We start from the raw sequence: 26979 nt of genomic DNA, 5'->3' as shown, positions 1-26979 counted from the left end.
ACTGGTTTCACCAATCCGTTAGCTGGGTTGTCCTTTTTTTAATGGTCACAAGTTACATTGTTGTTGGAACATTGCCTTTTGTGACTAAACATTATATGACTTATCGTTCAAGATGTATTATTACGATTAAAGCAACTAAAAAAAGCTTCATTTTTATAATGGTTGGTTACGCTCTTTGTGGGGGTGGTCAGATCCTATTGACTGGTTTGCTTATTTACCCATTAATGAAATACACTAACAGTAGTTTGCTAGATCTTGTTTGTTTGAAGCAAAAAAAACAGATGCTACACAAAGTAACAGTACCACTTCTAACGCAACCTCATTCGAAGCAATTCAGTTACCAAAACAAAACTGTGTTGCTTCAAATTGTCGGTTTTCAGATGTCGGTTTATTGTCAATAAAGGAACGTCAAAAACTTAAAGTAGTCGGAGTTCTGAAAAAACTGTTCTTTGTGCCATTTCTTGCTGTTTCAGTCATATAATTATATTTGCCATTACATATTTGCTGTTCGTGTACACTGAGATATTTACTGGGGTCATATTCGATATTGGTTTACTTATAAACAACATAATTATTGTACTTACCTTCGGTGGCTGGAAAAAGATTCTAACTTTCAGGGGATCAGCAAAGTAGACCTAAAAAGGTGTTTTAGTAAAATGATAACAAATTTTTGTATATTTGCTATTTTAAAATATAACTGTATAATGCACGCACTTTTAGATAAACATAAATAAAGTTTTCTTCATTTTAATAATATTTTATGGTGGTAGTTCAACGTTCGTAACTGTTTGCACATTTTTACAAATTAAGATATTATGTTAACATTTATTAGATGGATTGTCGCGCTTTTTATGAATAAAACTACTACGAAACAATGTTATTTTTACTTTAGTACCGCAAATAAATGTAAACACCTATAGCCAATGTCAAGTATAATACATTTCGTGTCAGTTAAGTTCAAAGAATTCTAATTTAACATCGAGGGTTTAAACGAACAACTTATAACGTACAAATTAGCAATTCAGGCATCAAATTCAAAATTTATTTACAAGTTAAATAATTTTTAAAGGTTATAATGATTTATTGAACCCCAAATCAAAAACAAATTGCCTACCAACGCAAATATAAAATTGAGTTCTTAGTAACGATCTAAATATGAGAATGTATTGTTAGAGTTCACCCATAGACCAGACTGTTATTTCTAAAAATCAACCCGTATAAAATGTTAAGTTCGCGGCTAGACAAAAACGAACTATGTATTAACTCACTTCCTATTACAAAAAATTGCACAATTATTACATGTCGTTGGTAATTTTAAAAAATCCGAAGGCAGGTTTTATCAAAATAACTTAACTGTTCTGACCGTGTAAAAATTTTTAAGTTGCCGCCTTTTATTTTTTGTCTCACAGATTATACAAAGCGACAAATTTCAATCTTGAAAATGTAAACAAAAACAATCTGATATAAAAAAAAATATTAACAAATAAGATTTTGTGGGTGCACGCTGCCCTACTTTTTAGACTGGCACATCACCTGCGGTTTCTTATTTAATTTAAGTACGTGTTTTTATATATAAACCAATTGTGTAATAATGTTTAATTAGCAAGTGAAGAAAGTGTTATTTTAACAATGTTCATTTATTATTTTTTTGTTTATTACCATATATCGATCACTGTTAGTCAACTATTTATAATCCATAATATTATGCATTTGGGGTGTTAGTCAGATCCTTTGACTGGTTTGCTTATTTACCCATTGCTGAAATACACCAACAGCAAAATTAGGTTGTAAAAAACAACAATATTAAGTTAATAATTACTATTGTAACATAAAAAAATCAATCCAAATATTACTTTGTATACAAATTTATAGGAGGTTGCTTTACATTTTTTCTAATAGACATTTACCTAATACGTTTCCTATGGGTTGCGTTGTGGTTATATTTTCTGATATTTTACTACTATGCGCTTCGAGTTTGTATGTTCTGCTTTTAGAAGCGTATTTGGGATCATGAAGCATGACAACCATGCATTTGAAGTTCGTTTTTTTGTTAGACATATCCTCAATATATAGTTTAGAGTTATAAAAATTAAGTAAGGCAGTCGCAGTAGAATCAACGATGAAAGCAAGGGCTTAGAATATGTAAACAAGTGTGTAATGAATGCAAAACGTTTAACTAAGGCTTGTTAATAAAATGTAGCACAAAGTATTTATGAAACGATAGATAAACTATACACAATTTTAATATTTTTCTGAACTTTAACGTATGTCGATTTTGTAATATTTTAGGTGGGATTGTTGTAACTTAATAAAGAAACTATGAATGCATCAAATTATTCAAAAAATTCAACTGGATTTCCACTGAAATATCCTCCCAGGATGGATGACTTGACTTTTAATATAATTAATATTATACTTTTGATTGTGTGTTTGTATCTTAACGTGGCGGTAACTTACCATTTTATAAAAACAAAGAAAGCACTCAACTTAAAAAAAATCGACAACACGTTGATATTGTTTGTTGTTGTATTAATTTTGGATATTACTTTAACTCGATACGTAATCACTAGTTTACAGATAAATTCTTCCTGGGCAACTACCGACCTACAGTGTGAAATTATTGGAGATATTTCATGGAATGTGTTTGATATAGCTTACATCGTAACTTACTTATACTTATGGCTTCGACAAAAGGGATTTTCGACTAATACGCAGTATTTACAAACCTATCACTGGTTTCACCAATCCGTTAGCTGGTTTGTTCTTTTTTTAATGGTTATGAGTTACATTGTTGTTGGGACATTGCCTCTTCTGACTAAAGATTATTTGGTTTATCGTTCAAGATGTATTTTAACGATTGAAGCAACGGAAAAAAACTTTGTTTACATAGTAGTTGGTTACGCTCTTTGTGGCGTTGGCCAGATATTGTTGACTGGTTTGCTTATTTACCCATTAATGAAATACACTAACAGTAGTTTGCTAGATCTTGTTTGTTTGAAGCAAGAAAAAACAGATGCTACACAAAGCAACAGTGCTACTGCTAACGCAACCTCATTCGAAGCAGTTGAATTATCAAAACAAAACTGTGTTGCTTCAAATTTCACTCAGTCAACGGTTGTCGGTTTATTGTCAATAAAGGAACGTCAAAAACTTAAAGTAGTCAGAGTTCTGAAAAGAACTGTTCTTTGTGCCATTTCTTGCTTTTTTAGTGATGTTATTATATTTGCAATAACCTATTTGCTTTTTGTGTATACTGAGATATTTACTGGGGCCATATTCGATATTGGTTTACTTGTAAACAACATAATTATTGTACTTACCTTCGGTGGCTGGAAAAAGATTCTAACTTTTAGGGGATCAGCAAAGTAGACCTAAAAAGGTGTTTTAGTAAAATGATAACAAATTTTTGTATATTTGCTATTTTAAAATATAACTGTATAATGCACGCACTTCTAGATAAACATAAATAAAGTTTTCTTCATTTTAATATTATTTTATGGTGGTAGTTCAACGTTTGTAACTGTTTGCACATTTTTACAAATTAAGATATTATGTTAACATTTATTAGATGGATTGGCGCGCTTTTTATGAATAAAACTACTACAAACAGTGTTATTTTTACTTTAATACCGCAAATAAATGTAAACACCTATAGCCAATGTCAAGTATAATACATTTCGTGTCAGTTAAGTTCAAAGAATTCTAATTTAACATCGAGGGTTAAAACAAACAACTTATAACGTACAAATTAGCAATTCAGGCATCAAATTCAAAATTTATTTACAAATTAAATAATTTTTAAAGGTTATAATGATTTATTGAACCCCAAATCAAAAACAAATTGCCTACCTACGCAAATATAAAATTGAGTTCTTAGTAACAGTCTATTTATGGTATGAGAATGGATAGTTAGAGTTTACCCACAGACCAGACTGTTATTTCTAAAAATTCAACCCGTATAAAATGTTAAGTTCGCGGCTAGACATAAGCGAACTATGTATTAACTCACTTCCTATTACAAAAAATTGCACAATCATTACATGTCGTTGGTAATTTAAAAAAATCCGAAGGCAGGTATTATCAAAATAACTTAACTGTTCTGACCGTGTAAAAATTTTTAAGTTGCCGCCTTTTATTTTTTGTCTCACGGATTATACAAAGCGACAAATTTCAATCTTGAAAATGTAAACAAAAACAATCTGATATAAAAAAAATTTTTAACAAATAAGATCTTGTGGGTGCACGCTGCCCTACTTTTTAGACTGGCACATCACCTGCGGTTTCTTATTTAATTTAAGTACGTGTTTTTATATATAAACCAAATGTGTAATAATGTTTAATTAGCAAGTGGAGAAAGTGTTACTTTAACAATGTTCATTTATTATTTTTTTGTTTATTACCATATAGTGATCATTGTTAGTCAACTATTTGTAATCCATAATATTATACATTTGGGGTGTTAGTCAGATCCTTTGACTAGTTTGCTTATTTGCCCATTGCTGAAATACACCAACAGCAAAATTAGGTTGTAAAAAACAACAATATTAAGTTAATAATTACTATTGTAACATGAACAAATCAATCCAAATATTACTTTGTATACAAATTTATAGGAGGTTTCCTTACATTTTTTCTAATGGACATTTACCTAGTACGTTTTCTTTGGTTTGCTCTGTGGTTTTATTTTCTGATATTTTACTACTGAGCGCTTCGAGTTTGTATGTTCTGTTTTTAGAAGCGTGTTTGGGATCATGAAGCATGACAACCATGCATTTGAAGTTCATTTTTTTTGTTAGACATATTCTCAATATATAGTTTAGAGTTATAAAAATTGAGTCAGGCAGTCGCAGTAGAATTAAGGATGAAAGCAAGGGCTTAGAATATGTAAACAAGTGTGTAATGAATGCAAAACGTTTAACTAAGGCTTGTTAAAAAAATGTAGCACAAAGTTTTTATGAAACGATAGATAAACTATACACAATTTTAATATTTTTCTGAACTTTAACGTATGTCGATTTTGTAATATTTTAGGTGGGACTGTTGTTACTTAATAAAGAAACTATGAATGCATCAAATTATTCAAAAAATTCAACTGGATTTCCACTGAAATATCCTCCCAGAATGGATGACTTGACTTTTAATATAATTAATATTATACTTTTGGTTGTGTGTTTGTATCTTAACGTGGCAATAACTTACCATTTTATAAAAACAAAGAAAGCACTCAACTTTAAAAAAATCGACAACACATTGATATTGTTTGTTGTTGTATTAATTTTGGATATTACTTTAATTCGATACGTAATCACTAGTTTGCAAATAAATTCTTCCTGGGCAACTACCGACCTACAGTGTGAAATAATTGGAGATATTTCATGGAATGTGTTTGATATAGCTTACATCGTTACTTACTTTTACTTATGGCTTCGACAAAAGGGATTCTCGACCAATACCCAGTATTTACAAACCTATCACTGGTTTCACCAATCCGTTAGCTGGTTTGTTCTTTTTTTAATGGTTATGAGTTACATTGTTGTTGGAACATTGCCTCTTCTGACTAGAGATTATTTGATTTATCGTTCAAGATGTATTTTAACGATTGAAGCAACTAAAAAAAACTTTGTTTACATAGTAGTTGGTTACGCTCTTTGTGGCGTTGGCCAGATATTGTTGACTGGTTTGCTTATTTACCCATTAATGAAATACACTAACAGTAGTTTGCTAGATCTTGTTTGTTTGAAGCAAGAAAAAACAGATGTTACACAAAGCAACAGTGCTACTGCTAACGCAACCTCATCCGAAGCAGTTGAATTATCAAAACAAAACTCTGTTGCTTCAAATTTCACTCAGTCCTCGATTGTCGGTTTATTGTCAATAAAGGAACGTCAAAAGCTTAAAGTAGTCGGAGTTCTGAAAAGAACTGTTCTTTGTGCCATTTCCTGCTGTTTTAGTGATATAATTATTTTTGCAATAACCTATTTGCTTTTTGTGTATACTGAGATATTTACTGGGGCCATATTCGATATTGGTTTACTTGTAAACAACATAATTATTATACTTACCTTTGGTGGTTGGAAAAATATTCTTACTTTTAGGGGATCAGCAAAGTAGACCTAAAAAGGTGTTTTAGTAAAATGATAACAAATTTTTGTATATTTGCTATTTTAAAATATAACTGTATAATGCACGCACTTTTAGATAAACATAAATAAAGTTTTCTTCATTTTAATATTATTTTATGGTGGTAGTTCAACGTTTGTAACTGTTTGCACATTTTCACAAATTAAGATATTATGTTGACATTTATTAGATGGATTGGCGCGCTTTTTATGAATAAAACTACTACGAAACAATGTTATTTTTACTTCAATACCGCAAATAAATGTAAACACCTATAGCCAATGTCAAGTATAATACATTTCGTGTCAGTTAAGTTCAAAGAATTCTAATTTAACATCGGGGGTTAAAACGAACAACTTATAACGTACAAATTAGCAATTCAGGCATCAAATTCAAAATTTATTCACAAATTAAGTAATTTTTAAAGGTTATAATGATTTATTGAACCCCAAATCGAAAACAAATTGCCTACCAACGCAAATATAAAATTAAGTTCTTAGTAACAGTCTATTTATGGTATGAGAATGGATAGTTAGAGTTTACCCACAGACCAGACTGTTATTTCTAAAAATTCAACCCGTATAAAATGTTAAGTTCGCGGCTAGACATAAGCGAACTATGTATTAACTCACTTCCTATTACAAAAAATTGCACAATCATTACATGTCGTTGGTAATTTAAAAAAATCCGAAGGCAGGTTTTATCAAAATAACTTAACTGTTCTGACCGTGTAAAAATTTTTAAGTTGCCGCCTTTTATTTTTTGTCTCACAGATTATACAAAGCGACAAATTTCAATCTTGAAAATGTAAACAAAAACAATCTGATATAAAAAAAAAATATTAACAAATAAGATTTTGTGGGTGCACGCTGCCCTACTTTTTAGACTGGCACATCACCTGCGGTTTCTTATTTAATTTAAGTACGTGTTTTTATATATAAACCAATTGTGTAATAATGTTTAATTAGCAAGTGAAGAAAGTGTTATTTTAACAATGTTCATTTATTATTTTTTTGTTTATTACCATATATCGATCACTGTTAGTCAACTATTTATAATCCATAATATTATGCATTTGGGGTGACGTTTCCTATGGGTTGCGTTGTGGTTATATTTTCTGATATTTTACTACTGAGCGCTTCGAGTTTGTATGTTCTGCTTTTAGAAGCGTGTTTGGGATCATAAAGCATGACAACCATGCATTTGAAGTTCGTTTTTTTGTTAGACATATTCTCAATATATAGTTTAGAGTTATAAAAATTAAGTCAGGAAGTCGCAGTAGAATTAAAAATGAAAGCAAGGGCTTAGAATATGTAAACAAGTGTGTAATGAATGCAAAACGTTTAACTAAGGCTTGTTAAAAAAATGTAACACAAAGTTTTTATGGAACGATAGATAAACTATACACAATTTTAATATTTTTCTGAACTTTAACGTATGTCGATTTTGTAATATTTTAGGTGGGACTGTTGTTACTTAATAAAGAAACTATGAATGCATCAAATTATTCAAAAAATTCAACTGGATTTCCACTGAAATATTCTCCCAGGATGGATGACTTGACTTTTAATATAATTAATATTATACTTTTGATTGTGTGTTTGTATCTTAACGTGGCGGTAACTTACCATTTTATAAAAACAAAGAAAGCACTCAACTTTAAAAAAATCGACAACACGTTGATATTGTTTGTTGTTGTATTAATTTTGGATATTACTTTAACTCGATACGTGATCACTAGTTTACAGATAAATTCTTCCTGGGCAACTACCGACCTACAGTGTGAAATAATTGGAGATATTTCATGGAATGTGTTTGATATAGCTTACATCGTAACTTACTTATACTTATGGCTTCGACAAAAGGGATTTTCGACTAATACGCAGTATTTACAAACCTATCACTGGTTTCACCAATCCGTTAGCTGGTTTGTTCTTTTTTTAATGGTTATGAGTTACATTGTTGTTGGGACATTGCCTCTTCTGACTAAAGATTATTTGGTTTATCGTTCAAGATGTATTTTAACGATTGAAGCAACTGAAAAAAACTTTGTTTACATAGTAGTTGGTTACGCTCTTTGTGGCGTTGGCCAGATATTGTTGACTGGTTTGCTTATTTACCCATTAATGAAATACACTAACAGTAGTTTGCTAGATCTTGTTTGTTTGAAGCAAGAAAAAACAGATGCTACACAAAGCAACAGTGCTACTGCTAACGCAACCTCATTCGAAGCAGTTGAATTATCAAAACAAAACTCTGTTGCTTCAAATTTAACTCAGTCAACGGTTGTCGGTTTATTGTCAATAGCGGAACGTCAAAAACTTCAAGTAGTCGGAGTTCTGAAAAGAACTGTTTTTTGTGCCATTTCTTGCTTTTTTAGTGATGTAATTATATTTGCAATAACCTATTTGCTTTTTGTGTATACTGAGATATTTACTGGGGCCATATTCGATATTGGTTTACTTGTAAACAACATAATTATTGTACTTACCTTCGGTGGCTGGAAAAAGATTCTAACTTTTAAGGGATCAGCAAAGTAGACCTAAAAAGGTGTTTTAGTAATATGATAACAAATTTTTGTATATTTACTATTTTAAAATATAACTGTAAAATCCACGCGCTTTAAGATAAACATAAATAAAGTTTGCTATCTTTTATTATTATTTTATGGTGGTAGTTCAACGTTCGTAACTGTTTGCACAATTTCACAAAACAAAATATCATGTTGGCATTTATTAGATTGATTGTCGCGCTTTTTATGAATAAAACTACTACGAAACCATGTTATTTTTACTTTTATACCGCGAATATATGTAACCATCTGTCTAGCCAATGTCAAGTATATGACATTCAGTTAAGTTCAAAGAATTCTAATTTAACATCGAGGGTTGGAACGAACAACATGCACATCCAGTACAATTTTTCTGAAGGTTATAATGATTTATTGAACCCCAAATCAATAACAAATTGCCTACCAACGCAAATATAAAATTGAGTTTTCAGTAACGATCTATTTATGGTATGAGAATGTATTGTTAGAGTTCACCCATAGACCAGACTGTTATTTCTAAAAATTCAAGTTCGCGGCTAAACAAAAGCGAACCATGCATTGACTAGCTTTCTATTACAAACAATTGCACAGTCATTCCATGTCGTTGATAACTTTAAAAAATCCAAGAAAAGGTTTTATCAAAATAACTTAACGGTTCTGACCGTGCAAAAATATTTCAGTTGTCGCCTTTGATTTTTTGTTTCGCGGATTATACAAAGCGACAAATTTCAACCTTGAAAATGTAAACAAAACAATCTGATATAAAAAAAATTTAATTATTGCATTTCATCAAGGGTAACTTGTGATCTAAAACGACCTGATACCACTGCTATTAAAGTTTTAAATATTTCATTGATTAAACAAGAATATGGGTTGCTTACTACTTTAAAAGATAATTTGCATATACAAAATTTGTTTATTTTTATAGTATATTTAATTTAATTTTGTAAAATTTCGTTGGACTAAAATATCAAAAAATAAAGTTTTCTTACTTTGGTTGTTGTGTATAGTGATAAAAATGACGTCATTACCGGCTAAAAAGATCAAGTTACTTTGACAGCGCTCAACTTAGAAAACAAAATTGTTTTATTTGAAATCAGCCTAGTAATGAAAGCGCGTAATTTTAAACCAATCTACTTTTATTAACTGGCATGTGTTTTGTGCATAAGTTTAGAAAGCAAGTAAAGATACCAGTTTAAATTTATATACTAAACCAAATAAATTGCTATTATAAGTATGCAGTTTAGCGTGAATCATAAGAAACCCAAAATTTACATAAGGCGTTTGGGTTTACCCCTTTTCGTTGCCAACCCTTAATTTACATGATTTTTAGCCTTTTTTAGCACGTGCACTTCTGAAGTCAGTAAAACAAAACAGAAAAAAATTTTCGCTAAATTTTTACTTGTAAGAGAAACGCGAGCAACCGCAGTTAAACTTAAATCGTGCCTAAATCTCAAACGTTAAATTTTCAGAAGCTAGCAATTGTGCACGCATTGAACGAGTGCAAGAAGTCATTTTAAGTTAGAAATATTGTAAAGGTTATCGTTAAAGAACGAATTTTATTTATGTTTAGTACTTTTAGTAAGTTGTCTTAACTTATAAAGTTTTTATGTAACATAAAAATAAATATAAAAAAATTGAATTTTTTAAACCCACACGATGATAAAACATTTTATACGGTAAGAATTCGTTTTAAAAATTTTTTTTTTATAATTTTGCTAACTTGTTTGCTAAATATAATTTATGGTTTTTTGTCGTGTAGTTGGTTCCGAAATAGAGTTACCCCAGCGTGGGCTTTGTTCTTTTTTTGTATTGCATCTTTTGTTCAAGGTGCGATAGTAAACGGCATTGTTATATCGTCCCTTACAACACTGGAAATCAGGTAAGCCCCAGTTTAAAAATGTTGCGAGTAATTTATAAAAATAACACTAAGGGGAATTTTGTACGTGATCAAGGTATATCTGGATTTTACTTCGATAAAGTTTTGCAAGAAAAAACATTTATTGCGCAATCTTGCCATTAATACATCTAACAATATTATTTGATTTCAATTAAAAAAACAACCTATTTTTCCGTTGTAGATTTGGATTTAAAAGCAGTGGTACTGCTTTTATTATTAGTGCATATCATATTGCTGCATTACTCACTTTGCCTGTAATATCATATTTTGGTGGAAAAAGTCATAAACCAAGATGGGTGGGCTTTGGGTTAGTTGGATTCGGCATTTTTTCATGTCTATTTGCTTTGCCGCATTTTGTCGTTGACTATACAGTAAATACAAATCAAACTAACGTTTTGTGTTTGCCAAATAACGAGGAAATATCGGACGGGTGTAATGAAGAAGAAGAACGTCAGGGAGTTTACTTGTAAGTTCTTTTTTACTTTTTTAAAGTGAATTTAAATATCGAAAAATTGCCAAAATTTTACCCATAGAGTTTTGTTAATATTATTACGTATGCTTGTATCGCATGCACATTATTTATTTAAGTCAAAAATTTACGAACTTTATTGTTTTACTTTCAACTTTGCGTTTAAAATCACGTGTTGCTTGAAATTTAAATCCACAATTCAAATACCACTAAAGTGCTTGTGATTCAACTTAAGTTTTTGATTAAGCGTAAATAACACTTGGGTTAAATAACAAATAAATTTGATATATATTATATCTTCGGGTTTTGAGCTATTTGTATATAAACTATGTTAGAAAATTGCGCTTTAATTAAAAGGTTTACATCAATGTACTTTAATTTGCGTCGAAAAATTTTCGAAGTTTATTTGGTGTAATTTTAAAAATACTTAGTTAATAAAAAATCGTTTATGAACTAAAGTGATATATTTTATTAATTATTAAAGAAAAACAAATAAAAAAATCACGTGCTTTTAAATTGGTCTTGCATTTGCAAAAATTCGAAAGGATTTTACCTTTCACTTATATTCATAAACAGTAGACGTATTTCTAAACGGTTCAATACCCATGGTCACGTAAATAAATAAAGGCAAATACTTGCAGCCTTCGTTTTTCTTAGGCATTTTTGTCTGTGCAGATTTTTTTTGCGATTTTGCAAATCTTCTCTTTTAACTTTAGTAATTTAATGTAATCATTTAAGACTATTCATTCCGGTGTTTGTATTATTTGGCTTCAATGAGCATGAAGGCTCAATAAAAACTTATCGAATCCTTAATTTATTATTCTAAAATTGTAAGAATTAAGTAATAAAAATATTACTTAAAGCTTTATGTTTAGATATTACTTTATTGTATTTCACGCACTCAATGGGATCGCATGTGTGCCTTTATTTACCCTGGCAGTTGCCTATTTGGACGAAAACGCAAACCAAGCAAAATCAGCACTTTTCAATGGTACGTGGGAATAAAAATAGTCTTGCTCTAAATATGTGCGCTTCGAGTTATTGGTTAAAACAAAAGCTCAGAGCTAAGCAATTGATACTGTAAATTGTTCACAGTTCCGTGAGTATAGCTTGTGTCTGGTTCGAGTAATATTAACCTTTTGCACCCAACCGTTAATGTTGCTAAATTTTCAGGTGGATATAAGCGATTGCTTTTAAGAGTATGATATCAATATTCTTTTGAATTAAAGATTAAAAATAACGCAATCGTTACCAAATTGAAAAAGAAAAAAACAAATTATCAAATGTTAGCCATAAATCTTATTAGGCCTACTTTTTTTAGACTAAGATATTAATTTAAAAAGATGTTTTTAATTTCAGGTATTTTTTTTTCATCAACTTTTCTTGGCAGTGGTGTAGGATTTTTTATTGGGGGATTAACCCTGCGCCTTGACACTTTTCTAAATCAAAGGTTAGTGACGTATTCCTTTCTGTTGAGCATTTTTTTACATTTTGATTTGTTGTTGACACAAATTACGTTGATTACTTTTAGCTCTAATCCCGAGAACAATCCTCTTTGGGTCGGATCTTGGTGGCTGGGTTTTTTAATCTTTGGTGGGCTTGCTCTTCTTTCATCCGTTCCAATTCTTATGCTTCCAAGGAAAATCAAGGAGCAAAATGAAGAGGAAAGGGAGAGAGAAAGACATCAAACCCCGGGAGAAAATCAGCATCATTATTACGGAAAGTAAGAAAAAAATTAATTTTTTTGATATTCAAGATTTATTTTGTTTTATAAGTTAGTATGTATTATTAAATGTTTTTAACATTCTTGTTTTGTAGCGACATGCACTCTTTGGTACAACACACATCTTTATTGTTTCGAAACGTTCCTTTTCTTCTACTTAGTTTGGTGGCATCCCTTGATTTTTTCTCAATAGCAGGTCTTAACATTTTTTTGCCTAAATATTTAGAATCGGGATTTGGAGAAACAGCCTCATCCGCTTCATTTTACATGGGTAAATATAAATAATATCTAGTTATTATTTTTGGTAATTATTTTTATTGTATTTGAATCTACGACCGAATACATTTAGATAACGTTTTATTAACTTTAGATATTTGCATATATGCTTATTATACCTTTGTGTTTTGTTATTTAAACAATTTTTGCAATATGTTATGCTTAACGGATGTCATTTTCATACTTGGCATATTTGTGGTTGTCTAGACGACATTGCATGTAAGAAACGACAATTTTCTTAGTGTAATTTAATGCTGCTGACTCTAAAAACACTTTTACTACACTCAGTTTGTTTTTTTTAAGTTGTTTTTTTGGGAATTTTTCAGCAAAAGAAAAACGTTATTTTTGTAGATAACAATTAATTTACATTTTTAGGACTTATAATTGTATTTGGATCTACGATTGGTCAAGTTTTGGGCGGATACTTGGTGTTCAGGTTTAAATTAAAAGTACATGGAATAATCAAATTAAACATTTTGTTTACATTTATTACTATTTCATTGGCTGCTGCGTTCTTTCTTAGATGTGAAATTCCAGGTATGTATTTAATTGTATAAGATTTAAACGCAAAAATACTGTCCATTAAAGTTTATTGTCACTTTTTATTTAGAATTTGTACGTACTTCTACAAATAATTCCACAATTTTTACAAACGACAGTCTTAATGAAAAGTGTCTTCAATCTTGTACATGTAATCAAGATAGTTTTTTGCCAATATGTGGCAGTAATGGGGAAATGTATTTTTCACCCTGTTATGCAGGATGCCAATTAGATGCAGTCGATAATGTAAGTGATGTAATATAAAAACAAAATTAATCATCAAGTCATTATACTGTAATTTTTTATATATATTTTTAACAAACTAAAATATATTTTATAACAAAATCAGTTTGAATCTTTTTTCTTTTATTTTAGGTTTTTGTTAACTGCAGTTGTGTTTCTTCTGCTCTTGATCAAGACCTAGCGGTCGCTGGAAACGCTACCGTTGGGTCATGTACGAGCGATTGTTCATTATTTTCAGCGTTTCTTGCTGTAATATTTTTCTTCATTCTAGCAGCGTTTTTTACACGGGCACCAGAAATACAAGCCACATTAAGAGTGGTTCCTTATAAGTTTAGATCTTATGCAATGGGTTGGCAAGTTAGTAGTTTTGTGATATAACTTAAATCTTGAACTTTTTATAGCGTGTAATTGAGTTTTAAAGTATTTACTTTATATATATTTTAGTGGTCATTTATTCGTTTAATTGGAGCGATTCCTGGTCCACTGATTTACGCACAAATATTCGAAGATTCTTGTTCTATTTGGAGTACGACATGTGGGAAAAACAAGACTTGTCGTTTCTATGACAACGATCCATTTTACAAATATTTGTTTGTTCTCGCAGTAGGTCAAAAGGTATTTTTTGAAGATTTTAGTGCAGCTTACTCATTTAAAGATAGAAAACCTGACAATTTGTTTATTGTTATAGGGATTTAACGTCTTGTTAATGGGTCTGGCTTATTACATTTATAAACCATTGCCAGAAGATTCTATGGAAAATCAAAATCAAGAAGATCGTAAACCAATAAAAGCTAAACAATCGATTATATCAACTGTTAGCGAAGATGTAAATTTTGTACGAACTTAATTTGTGAAAGTTTGTTTTATTTTTTTTGTTATGCAAAAGTACCTTCAAGACTTAGTTAGTAGTGCAGAAGGTAATATTTTCAGATATAATTTTTCCTGAGTTTTTTTTTTAAATTTTAAGATTTATTTTTATTTATGAAATATTGTTTTAACTTTTTTAATGCGGGCTTTAAAAACTGGTTATAAAGCATCTCTATTTGGGGCGCTTTATTTTTATTTGTTACAAAATTGTTAGTGTATTTTTAAATGTTGCCAAATAAAATGCAAGCAAATTTTGCAAAGGCGTGACATGCAAAGCTATACACATCTTCTGCGTTTTGCCTAAAGTACATTTAACTGGCGAACGTTTAAAAAATCTTTATCGTTGTAAGTTAACGAGTAAGACAACTTGTCCAACGCAAAATTATCTTAGCAAAAACTAAAAAGGGTATTTTTAAAAGTTTCATTTTATGAAAAACCAGAACAATTTTAAAAATTTTAACACATCAAAACTAGTAACAAACTAATTTAAGTTAAACATATAACGTGATATAATGTTTGGTGTTCAAGTTTTAACGATATATAAAAAGATTTTATAACTCAATACGGTTTAATGTATAAGCTTTATACATTCATTAAATTCCTATTTAACAATTTTATTCGTACGCTATGCTTCTTTTAATGAAGCACTATCCGTGGTAGCTTTTTCTTTTGATAGCCTTAAATTAAACATAACCATACGCCGTAATTGTTTAATTAAAAACATCTGGTTATCGTAAGTAGTTAAACGGATATTGTGCAACTTGCCTAAATTAAATAAATATTGTGTTATATTTTATTACGAACTAAATTACAATATCGCATTCCAATAAAATGTGTTTTAAATTTTAAAACTTTATAATAAAACTTATTTTACAAATTTAAGTTTAAATATAAAAATAACATAAATTGTTCTGCTTAATTAAATTGTAGAAAATAGGAATATATAAAAAAAACATTAAAATTTACATATATTGTTGTGAAAATATAAAAATTACATATATTGTTTTGCTTAATTAAATTGTAGAAATATTAACAAATTATTTATATTGATACACATTTCAATTCCGACTACATTAAATGATGTTGAATTAGTAACATATTTCAAGGGTTAATTATACTGCAGGTTGAATTTGACGTTCACTTCCTAGCATATCTGTAAAATGAAAATATGTAGTTATGGTGGAAAGCAAATTATAAGGTCAACTTCAAATATAAGAAAATTATCAATCACTACGTTTCGTAAAAAAAAACTTGTTTCAAATTTATGTGATAATTTGTGACGTTAGATAACACATACTCGGGATGGTTTGAATTCAGTTGGCTTGAGTGATTGTTCAAATCACTTCTTGTACCAGTTCCACTATAACCTTTCTGTTCTTGAAAGCTAGATGAAAAATATATAAACTTTAACGTATTTTATATATATCTATATTTTTAATGCTAAGCATTTTTTATATAATTACGAAAAGAAATACACTGTTTTTGTTATTTGTACAGTGTTCATATTTTATTACTATGACAGTACTTGAGTTTTAAAAAGTCGTACTCGAGTTTTAAAAAACTACACAAGGCCCAAACAAACTAATTTTAAATTCATAAAACAACTATTTGCTTATCACATACTTAGAATTGTTGGAATTCAGCTGGTTTGAGTGATTGTTCAAATCACTTCTTGTTCCAGTTCCACTATAACCTTTTTTCCCTTGAAAGCTATAAATAAGAAATATATTAAAACATACATTAATCACTTATTTTAAAATATTTTAGAAACAATGTAAATTACAGTTTTAAGTTATTTGTAATTTATTTGTCAATTGCTAAGTTATTTGTAATTTATTTAAAAAAGGTATTTTTTATATTAACGAAAAGAAAATAAACTGTTCTTGTTATTTTTACGGTGCTCACATTTAATTACTTTTATGGTACTTAAAATTTTGGAGATCGCAAATTAGATATGGCCCAAACAAACCAATTTGAAATTTTTACGCTTTTTAACTTACACATACCTGGGATGGTTGGGATTTAGTTGGTTTGCGTGGATATTTAAATCACTCTTTGTACCAGTTCCAGTGTACCCAGATTTGTGTCCTAGGTAGCTAAATAAATAATAAAAAAATAATAATACATATAATTTAACCTAGTAAACCCCTAACTCCATTAACCACGTTTTAAAAAAATTAATAACAATGTAATATAAATTAATAACAATGTAATATAACAATGTAATATGTCATATAGAAACGTAATTATCATTCATTAGTGTGTATTGCTTTTTTTATGGCTCTCATTTATTTGGTTTGTTGTTTTGCTTACTTGGGATTGTTAGGGTTGCATTGGTTAGATCTGTTGTTGTTCGGGTTCATATTGGGTACTAAAAGTGTTGTTAGTTAAAAAAAAGTTAAATAAATTTATAATAATTTTTTTTCTACCGGAAACTTTAAGCAATAATGTATTTAATTCCAATATTAAAATGTTACTTACCTTTATGAACGTTTATTGTTGCAATTTTCAATTCTTCAAAAAATATTTCTAAGCTGAAAATCTTATATGTTTTGCCAGCGTATTCCTTCCTTTTATAGAAAAATTATTAGACATATTTTTTTATCGAGTTTGGCAAACTCCCTTTTGGTGAAAATATTTGCAACAATATTTTAATTGCTTTTGTACGACGAATTGATTAAATTCATAAATGATATTTTAAGTACTTAAAAGGTGTTAAATTTAATAACAAAGCTTGAACTAAGTTTTATTTGCGGCTTTAAGGGTTTAATATAATTAAAGTGTTTTATCTTTTTGCTTTAGGCGCACAGTTTTATTAATATTAAACTCGGTAAAATTTAACAGTTTTATCGTCACTTCGATACTTTAGTTTCGTTTTATTAAAAACATAACCAGTTCTCTTTTTTAAATTTTATGATGTCATAGTAGGGTAAAACTTTAATTAAGGTTTAACCAATACGGAACCTCTATCTAAACGATTTGTTTTTTACAACAACTATAACACGGTGTTTTCTGATGATAGTAGAATACTGTTTTTATTTATTACAACGTTCATTAAAATTTGTTTATTTTTTATGTTATCAGCTAGTAAAGAGTCATAAACCTAGCAAAGATTTAAATTTTGTTCCGTAACTCAATTTAAATAAGTTTGCTTTATGTTTTCTTGTATTGCAAATAAATATTCTAATATTGTGTAAAAGTTGCTGAATTTACTTGTTTAAAAGTGCAAGTGTTGTAGTTTAAAGATAACAATTTTTACAAATTTTTTAAAATTTTTGTTTTTTGTAATAAAATGTTGTTGTTAATTATTATTTTTTTCTGCGGTTTCTAAAAAAAACAGTGTGTGTGTGTAGCGTATAATTTATTCACTTCGTGTTATTTTTTAATTGTGACAAATTTTTTTTTAATTCTTTTAAAACAGAGGGCAAACGATTTTTGTATATCGCTGTAAAGCGACTTTATAAAGCTATGCAATCGTTTGCACTTTTGCCTGAAGTAAAATTTAAATTGCGGACGTTTAACAATAAGTTTTACAGGTACTGCCTAATTTTACAAACACTGCATAAGGGTGGCACAATGCCAATTTAAACGAGTTTTGTGTATGTTGTATACAGTATTTATAGAAATAAGATATTTTTTTAGGGTAGGGTAGTAGTATACAAATATATATCAAAAAAGCAATAAAGTTATGAGAAATTTCGGGAGAAAGTAAAGTTAAAAACTATATGTTCTTAAAAACTATAGGTGAGTTTTATTCAAATAAATGCGTTTTAAAACTTTAACCCTTTTAATGCATTACTTTTATATTTTTGTGTGTATAAGTTACATATTCTAATCTGGCCAATCGAATATTACAAAAAATTATTCAACGATTTAGTTTATTTTTAATGTTACACATTCCAAATACATTTTGTTATAGGTTGTTGAATTCAATGTTTACTTCCCAGCATATCTTTAAAAAAAGTATTGATTAAGGCGTTTTTGAAAAAGGCAATTATACTTGAACTAAGCTGTTTATTATTAAAACCACAATTAATATTGTAATAAATTAGCATTTCAAATTAATATGGTTAACAGTAAATTATGTTAGTAGTTGACCTTTTCAAGTCTTACTTTTTGACAATTATCCAGTAGTGTAATATACTGGCTAATTTTAAATTTAGAAAATGGTTGTTGTGTTTCTAAATATTTTTAATTCTACTTACTCGGAATTGTTGGGATTTAATTGATTTGCGTGATTATCCAAATCACTTTGTGTACCCGTTCCACCATATCCAGATTCATAGCCCTGATAGCTAAATAAAAATATAGTATATTGAAACACATTTCTTACACATTAGCAAAGTCTAATTTATTTTCAACACTAATTAATAATTAATAATTAATGCTGTCTTATTAGTTTTATTTAGTTTGCTGTTTACTTACTTGGAGTTATTAGGGTTGCATTGGTTAGCATGGTTGTCGTTATTTGGGTCCATATTGAACACTAAAAAAGTTGTTTTGTTATTTAGGGTAAAAATTAGATATTTAAACAAATATTAAAGTAATTTTATATTTATTTGTACCTAATAAAACTTAGTGCAAAACAATATTAAAGTTCACTTACCTTCGCTAATGTTTGCTGTAACAGTTTTCAATTCTCACAAAAATCACTTAAAATTCGAATAGTTTTTTTACGATCAAATTTCTTATTTTATAGGAAAAATTAAAAGGCGTAGACTTCGATCGAGTTCGGTGAATTCCCGCTCGATGAAAATATTTCCTGCTTGCATTTATTATTTGTAGACTAATTACGATGTTGGTAGATTCCCTAACATTAAATTAAAAAAATACAAAGCCATAATTCGTGATGTAATATCGTGTGGTTATTCATGGTGGCATTTTATTTTATTTAAAATGACGTTGAATGTAATAACAAAACTGCAAACTAAGTTCTATTTGCAATTTAAAGTGTTTAATCTTCTTGCTTTGGGCACGTAGTTCGTTTAAATATTAACTGTGCCATCATTCAACTTTGACGTCACTACGAAACTTTGGTTTTGATTTACAAAAAATATACCCAGTACTTTTCCATTGAACTCTATTGTAGTTTTAAGTTAGATATGAATTTTTTTATTAGGGCTAAACCAACATAGCGTGAATTTTTTTATTAGGGCTAAACCAACATATCACTAATACAATGAACAACTGTTTTTTATATTTGTATCAGGACATTGTCTGTTGTTTGTAAAGTGTAATTTTGTTTTTATTTAAAATTTTGTATTTTTATAAACATCTTATAGTATTTGGCACAAAAAAAATGCGACTTGTTTTTAACTGTTTTCTTTTTAATCGATAAACTGCTTAAATTTTTGTGGCTAGGTTTTTATTATTTTTAAACACTACACATCCATAAAACCGTTTTGTATTTTTATAGGACTTAAACAATGCCAAGCAATTTTTATTATCATTTTAATTCAAAGAAATTTATTAGCAGGGAAAATATTATCGTGATAGTAAACTTAGGCTACAATTAATTTGTTTTAGTACTTAAAATTTTTTCGTCACAAAACCTCATTACAATAAAATGTGTTTTAAAACTAAATTTATTATTTTAGAGAAATATTAATTTTCAAACTGTAAATTGTAATAAATACTCTGTTTAAATAAGTTGGATTTTGTAGCAATGTTTATTAAAATTTACAAGTATTATTTCAACAATTTATTTTATTTTTTTAAATTACGCATTCCAAATACATGTTATTACTGGTTGTTGAATTGAATGTTTACTTTCCATATCTGTAAAATATAAATTAAATAAAGCATTTTTTAGGTTCATAATCATACTAAGGTTTTATTTCCGTTTAATATTGTAATAAACTATCGCAGTGACAGTTTGTTTAAATTTTAATAAGGTAAAATAATAAATTAATTATGTAATATTAGTTATTTTCGATTACATGACATAATTTCTGTCAATGTAACATCTTTTTAATTAACTGTTTACCTGGGATTGTTGGAATTCATTTGGTTCGAGTGATTGTTCAAATCACTCTTTGTACCAGTTCCACCATAACCGGATTTGTGTCCCTGGTAGCTAAATAAAAAAATAATATTATATAACACATAACTTAATCTAGTAAACCAATTTATAACATTAATGGACTTACTAATTATAAAATATATAAAAAACAATGTGTATTCTTTTTTTTGTTTTATTTATTGAGTTTAGTGTTATACTTACTTAGCGTTGTTGGGATTGCATTGGTTAGATTTGTTGTCGTTGTTTGGGTTCATTTTGAAAACTACAAAATTGTTTTTTGTTATTTTAAGTTAAATTTAGATACTTAAACAAAAGCAATTTTTACAAATTAAAAACTTAGGCAAGGGTGCAAATTTATTTCACAATTCAACAGTTTACCTACTTTGACAAACGTTTGTTGCAGTAACTTTAATTTCTTAAAAATAGTTTTCAGTTCAAAATCGAGAATAAGTTTTGCCACCAAATCTCATTCTTTTATAAGAAAATCTACGGGCTTAAGTCTTCGATCGAATTAGGTGAATTCCCATTCGGTTAAAATATTGCAACAAAAAGTCAACTATTGCGTTATAAAGAACAACACATCATAAATTGGTGATTTAAAAACATACCAGTACTTTTCCATTAAACTTTGTAAAGTCGTAACTACATGGCGTGATCATTTTATTAGGGCTCAGTCAATACAGATACGAATATAATGCGGCATTGTTTTAACACGGTGTTTTTGACATACCAGTACTTTTCCATTAAACTTTGTAAAGTCGTAACTACATGGCGTGATCATTTTATTAGGGCTCAGTCAATACAGATACGAATATAATGCGGCATTGTTTTAACATGGTGTTTTTGATGGCGAAATACAATTGTTATTTATTTCAACACTTGTTTATGTATACTTATTACAAGCCGCAGCCAATGAGGTTTAGTGTTTCGTATACAATAGATTGCGCCACAAAAGCTAAAACCATTCTGACACATACTATGATAATTTATATTTAAGGAATTAACGAACACTAAATCCTAATTAAAACTGTAAATTTTATTAAAATTGTTATGTACAATTACAAAGACCATATTATAAACATCTTATGTTGTAACACACAAAAATAATTTTACAGATTGTTTTGGTCGATGGGAGGCAATAGTAAGCAACATTTCTGTGGCTACATTTTTAATATTTAGCAACTAATAATTTATGTGCACAGGCACTTTTGTTTTGCTAAAACCTGCACAATGATTGTAGTACAAATGTTGCTGCTGCTATTTAGCATTTGTCTAGTTAATGGAAATGCAATACCTGTGGAAAAAGGTAAGGTTAAAACTATATTTTAAATTATTTTTTTTTTAAATTATTTTTTTAAAACAGTTTATTAGGCTATAAAATGCACTAACTTTTTGCTAATTATAGCGTTTTTTAATTTTACTTACAAAATAAGTAGCCTATAGATATTTTTTTTAGTGCAAAAATGTTGTGATGTGTAATGTTAAATTATTCTACGTCTGTATGCTATATTCATTCACTTTGTCTCGTGTTATTATTAATTGTAAACGAAGTTGTGTTGTTTGCCATGCGCAAACATAACTACGGTTTTAAGCACACCTGAAATCACAAATATGTTGCTACTAACTAAATGTTAAGCTTGGAATTTGATCAATTAACAATATAATTTGATTTTAAAGGCGCACCAGTTTCTCCAGGGAAAATGAAAGTAACCTTTGACGACACAGGAAAGTACACTTTACAGCCAGAAACTAATGCCGATCATTTTACATTACAAAATGCAGACGTATATTTTCAATCGGCCAAAACGTTACATAAATCTAATGACGGAACACTTAAATTGTCATGTAAGACTTGAATGCAAAATAATAACATTTAATACATATAGCATTCAGTTATAACCAAGGCTAATATCACAATTTAATTTCAAGGTTTTTAATTTAGGCCTAAGCAATGCAAAACATTTTTTATTTAAGCTCAAAAAGATATTAGCGGTTCAGACCCAACTGGAACTTATGTGGGAAAAACATATAACTATGTCACAACTGATGCTTCCAAGGTTCAAATGTCTGCACAGGTTTTGAATTATAACGAGGGAGAGTTCGTGGTGTTTTCTCAAGTATTGTTACTCCATTGTACAATAAATTATAAACACATATGACTAAAACAAAAATAACGTTGAATGATGAAAAAAACCTTTAAATAAAATAAGTTTTTTCTTTTAGAGTTTTCCGCAAGGCTTAAAAGATTGCAATGTTTCTGACATGGAAAACGTTCTGTCCAGTTTTCCAAGTTTTTTGATAGGTAACCAAGACAGCATGAGTGACACTGGTTATTTGAATTTATTTGGGGATATGTTTGGTTATGGATATGCTATTCACGAGTATGTATAAACCCACTCATTTATCGAAATATGTTTTATGTTTACTATATAAATGCAATTATGTGTTATATAAATTCTATGTACTTAAGTATACCTTTTTAACAAAAACAGCTTAAAAGGTCACCCAGAAGGAATTCGTGGAGGACAAAATTCTGGACCTCTTGTTTTGTTCGATCAAAACAACAACGTGATGGTCATTTCATCGTTCAGTAATTTTATGAGTCATTACATGGAGTACAATTCGACCGATGGAGTTGCACGATATGGAATTAAGGGTGGGGTTACTACTGTTCCACAGCATTACAGGGTAAAGTTAATTATAAATTATAGTGTTTTTTAGCTTTTGTAACAATTGTGATAGTAGAATCATGATATAACTAATAAATAAAAATTTGTAAGAGGACGCTTCAATATGTTTTAAAAAACAAACATATGTTATTGTAAAATTCTTCATTTATTTTACTTATAATTCGTCTACTAAATATTTAAACTTTTAAGTTGGAGACAATCGTTTACTATGGTAACCAGGGAATAAATAAAGCAGTGGAAGGATGGGGGAGAACTTTAACTGAAAAGTTTCATAAAAGGAGACATTATATGGAGTCAGATTTTTCCATCAATTATCTCGGCTATTACACAGATAATGGTGAACTTAAATAATACATTAAATACAAACTTTTTACACTAACGTAGCAAAAATGCAACACTTTTTATTCAATTCCATTAAAGGTGCCTTTTACTACTACCATACCGAACCAAACAAAACGTACGAAGAAACTTTGCTGGACGTAACAGAATCCACCAAATCAGCTGGAATACCTTTCAGATATATTCAGTATGACTCGTGGTGGTATTATAAAGGTGTTGCAGATGGTGTTAAAAATTGGACAGCGATGCCAGATATTTTTCCTAATGGCTTAAAGTAAGTTTGATAAATAAAATGACATCTTGTATGTATTAAAAAAAAATCGAGCCGTATACTAATAAGTTGATAATTTATTGCAATAAACTTTATTTTGGTCAAGACGCATTTTTTTCATTTAGCTATTTATTTGAGAACCATAACTTACCAGTAGTAGCTCACAACAGATATTGGGCATCGGATACTACTTATGCCAAAAATAATGGAGGGGCCTATGATTTTGTAATCGACCATAACACTGCATTGCCAATTGATACGGTAAAATAAAATACTCGTATAACAAAATTACTTTTTATGTAATAACTATATAAATAATAGACTGGTGGTTTGGATAAAAAAACACTCACGAAAAAAGTTTAATTTTAGAAATTTTGGAGAGATCTGATTTGTGAAAGCAAACCTTGGGGTTTAATTACTTATGAGCAAGATTGGTTGGATGTTGAATATCAGCGCCTAATGGTAAACACTTTTTAACTTCAATGTTTTCTACTTAATAAAAACTTTAATTTTTAAATCGATAATTAAATTAACAAGCTTGAAAGATATCATAAACATTTAATATGTATTGTTTTTATTATGGCTTACAGAAACCATTTTTAAGCTAGTTATAACTTATAATTTTATTACTATTTTGATTTTGTTTTTATAAGATTACTCACACTGATATTGACGTAGCTCGTAACTGGTTGATGGAAATGGGAAACGGCGCTGCTGGTTGTGACGTCACTATCCAATATTGTATGGCCCTTCCTCGTCAGATGATGCAGAGTGTTGAAATATCATCTGTTACCCAGGTAGCTTTATTCGAAAATAAACTATTAGTTGTAGTTAAGGAAGGGTTTATTGCGTAATCTATAAGTGCTAAAAATACAATTTTAAGGTCTATTAACTTTGATAAAAAAACTTTTGTTTTTCTTGTAAATATAATTTTTTAGGCGCGCGTGAGTGGAGACTATCACCCCGGCAATTCGCAGTGGAAAATTGGGGTAACATCATTGTTTGCATACTCTCTGTACATCGCTCCTTTTAAAGATACTTTTTGGTCAACAACTATTCAAGAGGGCAAACCGGAAAAAGAACCTAACATTGACCTTCAAGTTGCTATTGCAACTTTAAGTACTGGACCAGTCGGCCCTGGCGATAAAGTGGGTAAGCATAGTTTTAATTCTAGGCTATATTTTGTAAAAATCACCTATACCAAGAGTACTGTAAAACACAATTAAGTTATATTATTTTATTTACTTAGGTTTAAAAATACATAAGCCATAATTATGTTATCATTAATCATATTAGCTTAAAGTAGCTGATTGTATTTGTTTAAGGTTCAACAAACTCTCAGTTGCTTATGAAATGCTGCAGAGCTGATGGTTTAATTATTAAACCGTCTCGGCCGATAACTTCCACTGACAAAACAATAATGAAACATGCATTTACAAATCTCCCAGGTAAACATTACTTAACAAATATGAATTAAAAATTAACCTTTTGCTTAAATAAATTATTTATGCACGTATAGGTGCGGCAAATCTTGAAGCGGAGGTATTTACAACCTATTCCGATTTGTATACGTATTCATCCGCTGGTAATTTTATGATTCGGTTTGGTATTGTTTTAGTAACGGAACTTACAACGACCAACTACAATTTTAAACTTCAAGACATGTATTTGGATCAAATAAATGTAATTTTATATAATTTGTAAAAATAATTAGTTCTTATTTAAATTTTATGCTATCATTATGTTATTAACAACAATCTGTTTTTGATTTCTAAAAAATCTAAAACACGTAACAGCTATTTTACTTTTTGACATAAGCCTGCAGGTTCTGAATACGTCGCATTTCAAGGTCATCCGAACAAGGATATGAATATTTATAACGTTAGTTCAACTATGCCCATACCAACTTGCGGTACAACAGACTTTCAGTTGTGGCACGTGTCACCTGTTATAAAAAGGTAATTTCCTTTTGTCTTTATTTTATTTTGATTCAACAAAAACAAATCTTTCCTTACAGTGGGACTGGTAGCATAGCTTTATTGGGAGAAAGAAGCAAATTTGTGCCTGTATCGTCTCGTCGGATTCCATCTTTGGAAATAAGAAATGGGAACATGCTTGTAGTTGTTGCCGGCAAAGCTGGCGAGGTAATACATTTTCTTTTTAAAATAAAATAATTGTGTTAAACTATTTCAGATTTTTTAAAAACATTTAAAAATTTGTAGGGACATTAAGTCTTTTTTTCTTTAGAGTGTCACCATGGATTTTCTAGTTAACTATAAAGTGTCCTCAATAACCTGCACTTTACCAAACTCAGGAAGTATTCGTATATCAGTAAAGTCAGCTCAATGCATGCACGTTTAATGAATCAGGCCCAATAAAGTAATTGTTATAAAGATGTTTCTTAAATTGGTTTAAGCTTTAGATCTATACTATTTTAGTATTGTTTTTTTTTGTAATTTTGTTAATTATTATGCAATGATTTTACCTGGTCTTATTTAACCTTTTGTGCGTTTTTTGGGCTTTTTTAATTTTAAATTGTGTATTTTTTTTATGATAATATTTACTGAAATGTATTGGAATTTGTTTTTGTGCAATAAAACTAAATGTATGATTTTTGTTAAAGAGGACAAACTAAAATCATTATAACTTGTGTTATGGTTGATAGCCGCCAGCTGGTTTTGTTATTGTTTTCATTACGATTTGCAAGAAAAAGATTATTGTTTTATAAACGACTGCAACTGTTTTAACAAAAACGAAGAGCTAATTAAAAAATAAAAACAATATCAACGAAGTTTTGCTAGCATAATATATTTTATGTCAGTTAGTAAATAATTGTAAAAATTTGATTGAAATTCATGAATTAATGCTGTCAAATTCAAAAATTGTGTGAAATGATTTTTTGCATTTAAAAGCGGGGTTATGCAACACGTCTAGCAGATATGAGCGTTTTAGATATTTTTTAAATTAA

At 29.1% G+C, this 26979-nt stretch overlaps 6 protein-coding genes across 7 annotated transcripts; 5 read left to right on the top strand and 1 right to left on the bottom strand.

Annotated features, from left to right (window-relative positions):
• The first annotated feature begins 2296 nt into the window (after positions 1–2296).
• Positions 2297–3573, top strand: LOC145743345 (uncharacterized). Its single transcript, XM_082561286.1, has one exon. The coding sequence runs from the start codon at positions 2320–2322 to the stop codon at positions 3367–3369; it is 1050 nt and encodes a 349-aa protein (XP_082417412.1). The 5' UTR covers positions 2297–2319; the 3' UTR covers positions 3370–3573.
• A 1465-nt stretch (positions 3574–5038) lies between these two features.
• On the top strand, positions 5039–6314 carry LOC145743346 (uncharacterized). The gene has a single exon (XM_082561288.1). The coding sequence runs from the start codon at positions 5062–5064 to the stop codon at positions 6109–6111; it is 1050 nt and encodes a 349-aa protein (XP_082417414.1). The 5' UTR covers positions 5039–5061; the 3' UTR covers positions 6112–6314.
• A 1274-nt stretch (positions 6315–7588) lies between these two features.
• Positions 7589–8902, top strand: LOC145743383 (uncharacterized). The gene has a single exon (XM_082561329.1). The coding sequence runs from the start codon at positions 7611–7613 to the stop codon at positions 8658–8660; it is 1050 nt and encodes a 349-aa protein (XP_082417455.1). The 5' UTR covers positions 7589–7610; the 3' UTR covers positions 8661–8902.
• Positions 8903–10242: 1340 nt separating this feature from the next.
• On the top strand, positions 10243–14915 carry LOC145743103 (solute carrier organic anion transporter family member 4A1-like). Its single transcript, XM_082560993.1, has 12 exons — positions 10243–10350; positions 10434–10553; positions 10753–11037; positions 11916–12031; positions 12400–12490; positions 12572–12763; positions 12859–13034; positions 13415–13576; positions 13650–13825; positions 13955–14179; positions 14267–14437; positions 14511–14915. Exons 1-12 carry the CDS (start codon positions 10331–10333, stop codon positions 14667–14669), a joined length of 1893 nt encoding a protein of 630 aa, XP_082417119.1. The 5' UTR covers positions 10243–10330; the 3' UTR covers positions 14670–14915.
• A 555-nt stretch (positions 14916–15470) lies between these two features.
• On the bottom strand, positions 15471–21250 carry LOC145741813 (uncharacterized). Its single transcript, XM_082559475.1, has 12 exons — positions 21094–21250; positions 20913–20973; positions 20676–20765; positions 19296–20467; positions 19115–19175; positions 18895–18984; positions 17171–17259; positions 17003–17060; positions 16696–16785; positions 16313–16399; positions 15987–16073; positions 15471–15842 (listed from the first exon to the last, which is right to left on the bottom strand). Exons 5-12 carry the CDS (start codon positions 19165–19167, stop codon positions 15827–15829), a joined length of 570 nt encoding a protein of 189 aa, XP_082415601.1. The 5' UTR covers positions 19168–19175; positions 19296–20467; positions 20676–20765; positions 20913–20973; positions 21094–21250; the 3' UTR covers positions 15471–15826.
• Positions 21251–21774: 524 nt separating this feature from the next.
• Positions 21775–26384, top strand: LOC145743565 (uncharacterized). Of its 2 annotated transcripts, XM_082561561.1 has the most exons (16): positions 21775–22017; positions 22389–22556; positions 22686–22828; positions 22935–23092; positions 23204–23399; positions 23591–23738; positions 23822–24014; positions 24137–24272; positions 24381–24473; positions 24665–24808; positions 24950–25163; positions 25337–25459; positions 25531–25694; positions 25830–25969; positions 26029–26155; positions 26259–26384. In XM_082561561.1, the coding sequence occupies exons 1-16, from the start codon at positions 21942–21944 to the stop codon at positions 26370–26372; spliced, it is 2337 nt and encodes a 778-aa protein (XP_082417687.1). In that variant the 5' UTR covers positions 21775–21941; the 3' UTR covers positions 26373–26384. The 2 variants fall into 2 exon arrangements, 1 of the variants encoding a protein (XP_082417687.1); XR_014281025.1 differs by lacking the exon at positions 26259–26384 and having other exon boundaries at positions 25837–25969.
• The last annotated feature ends 595 nt before the right edge of the window (positions 26385–26979 follow it).

Source organism: Corella eumyota, chromosome 2, assembly GCF_963082875.1.
Source record: "Corella eumyota chromosome 2, kaCorEumy4.1, whole genome shotgun sequence".
Taxonomy (NCBI): Eukaryota; Metazoa; Chordata; class Ascidiacea; order Phlebobranchia; family Corellidae; genus Corella; species Corella eumyota.
The sequence above is the reverse complement of the archived record's forward strand: the minus strand, read 5'-3'. Positions and strand labels throughout refer to the sequence as shown.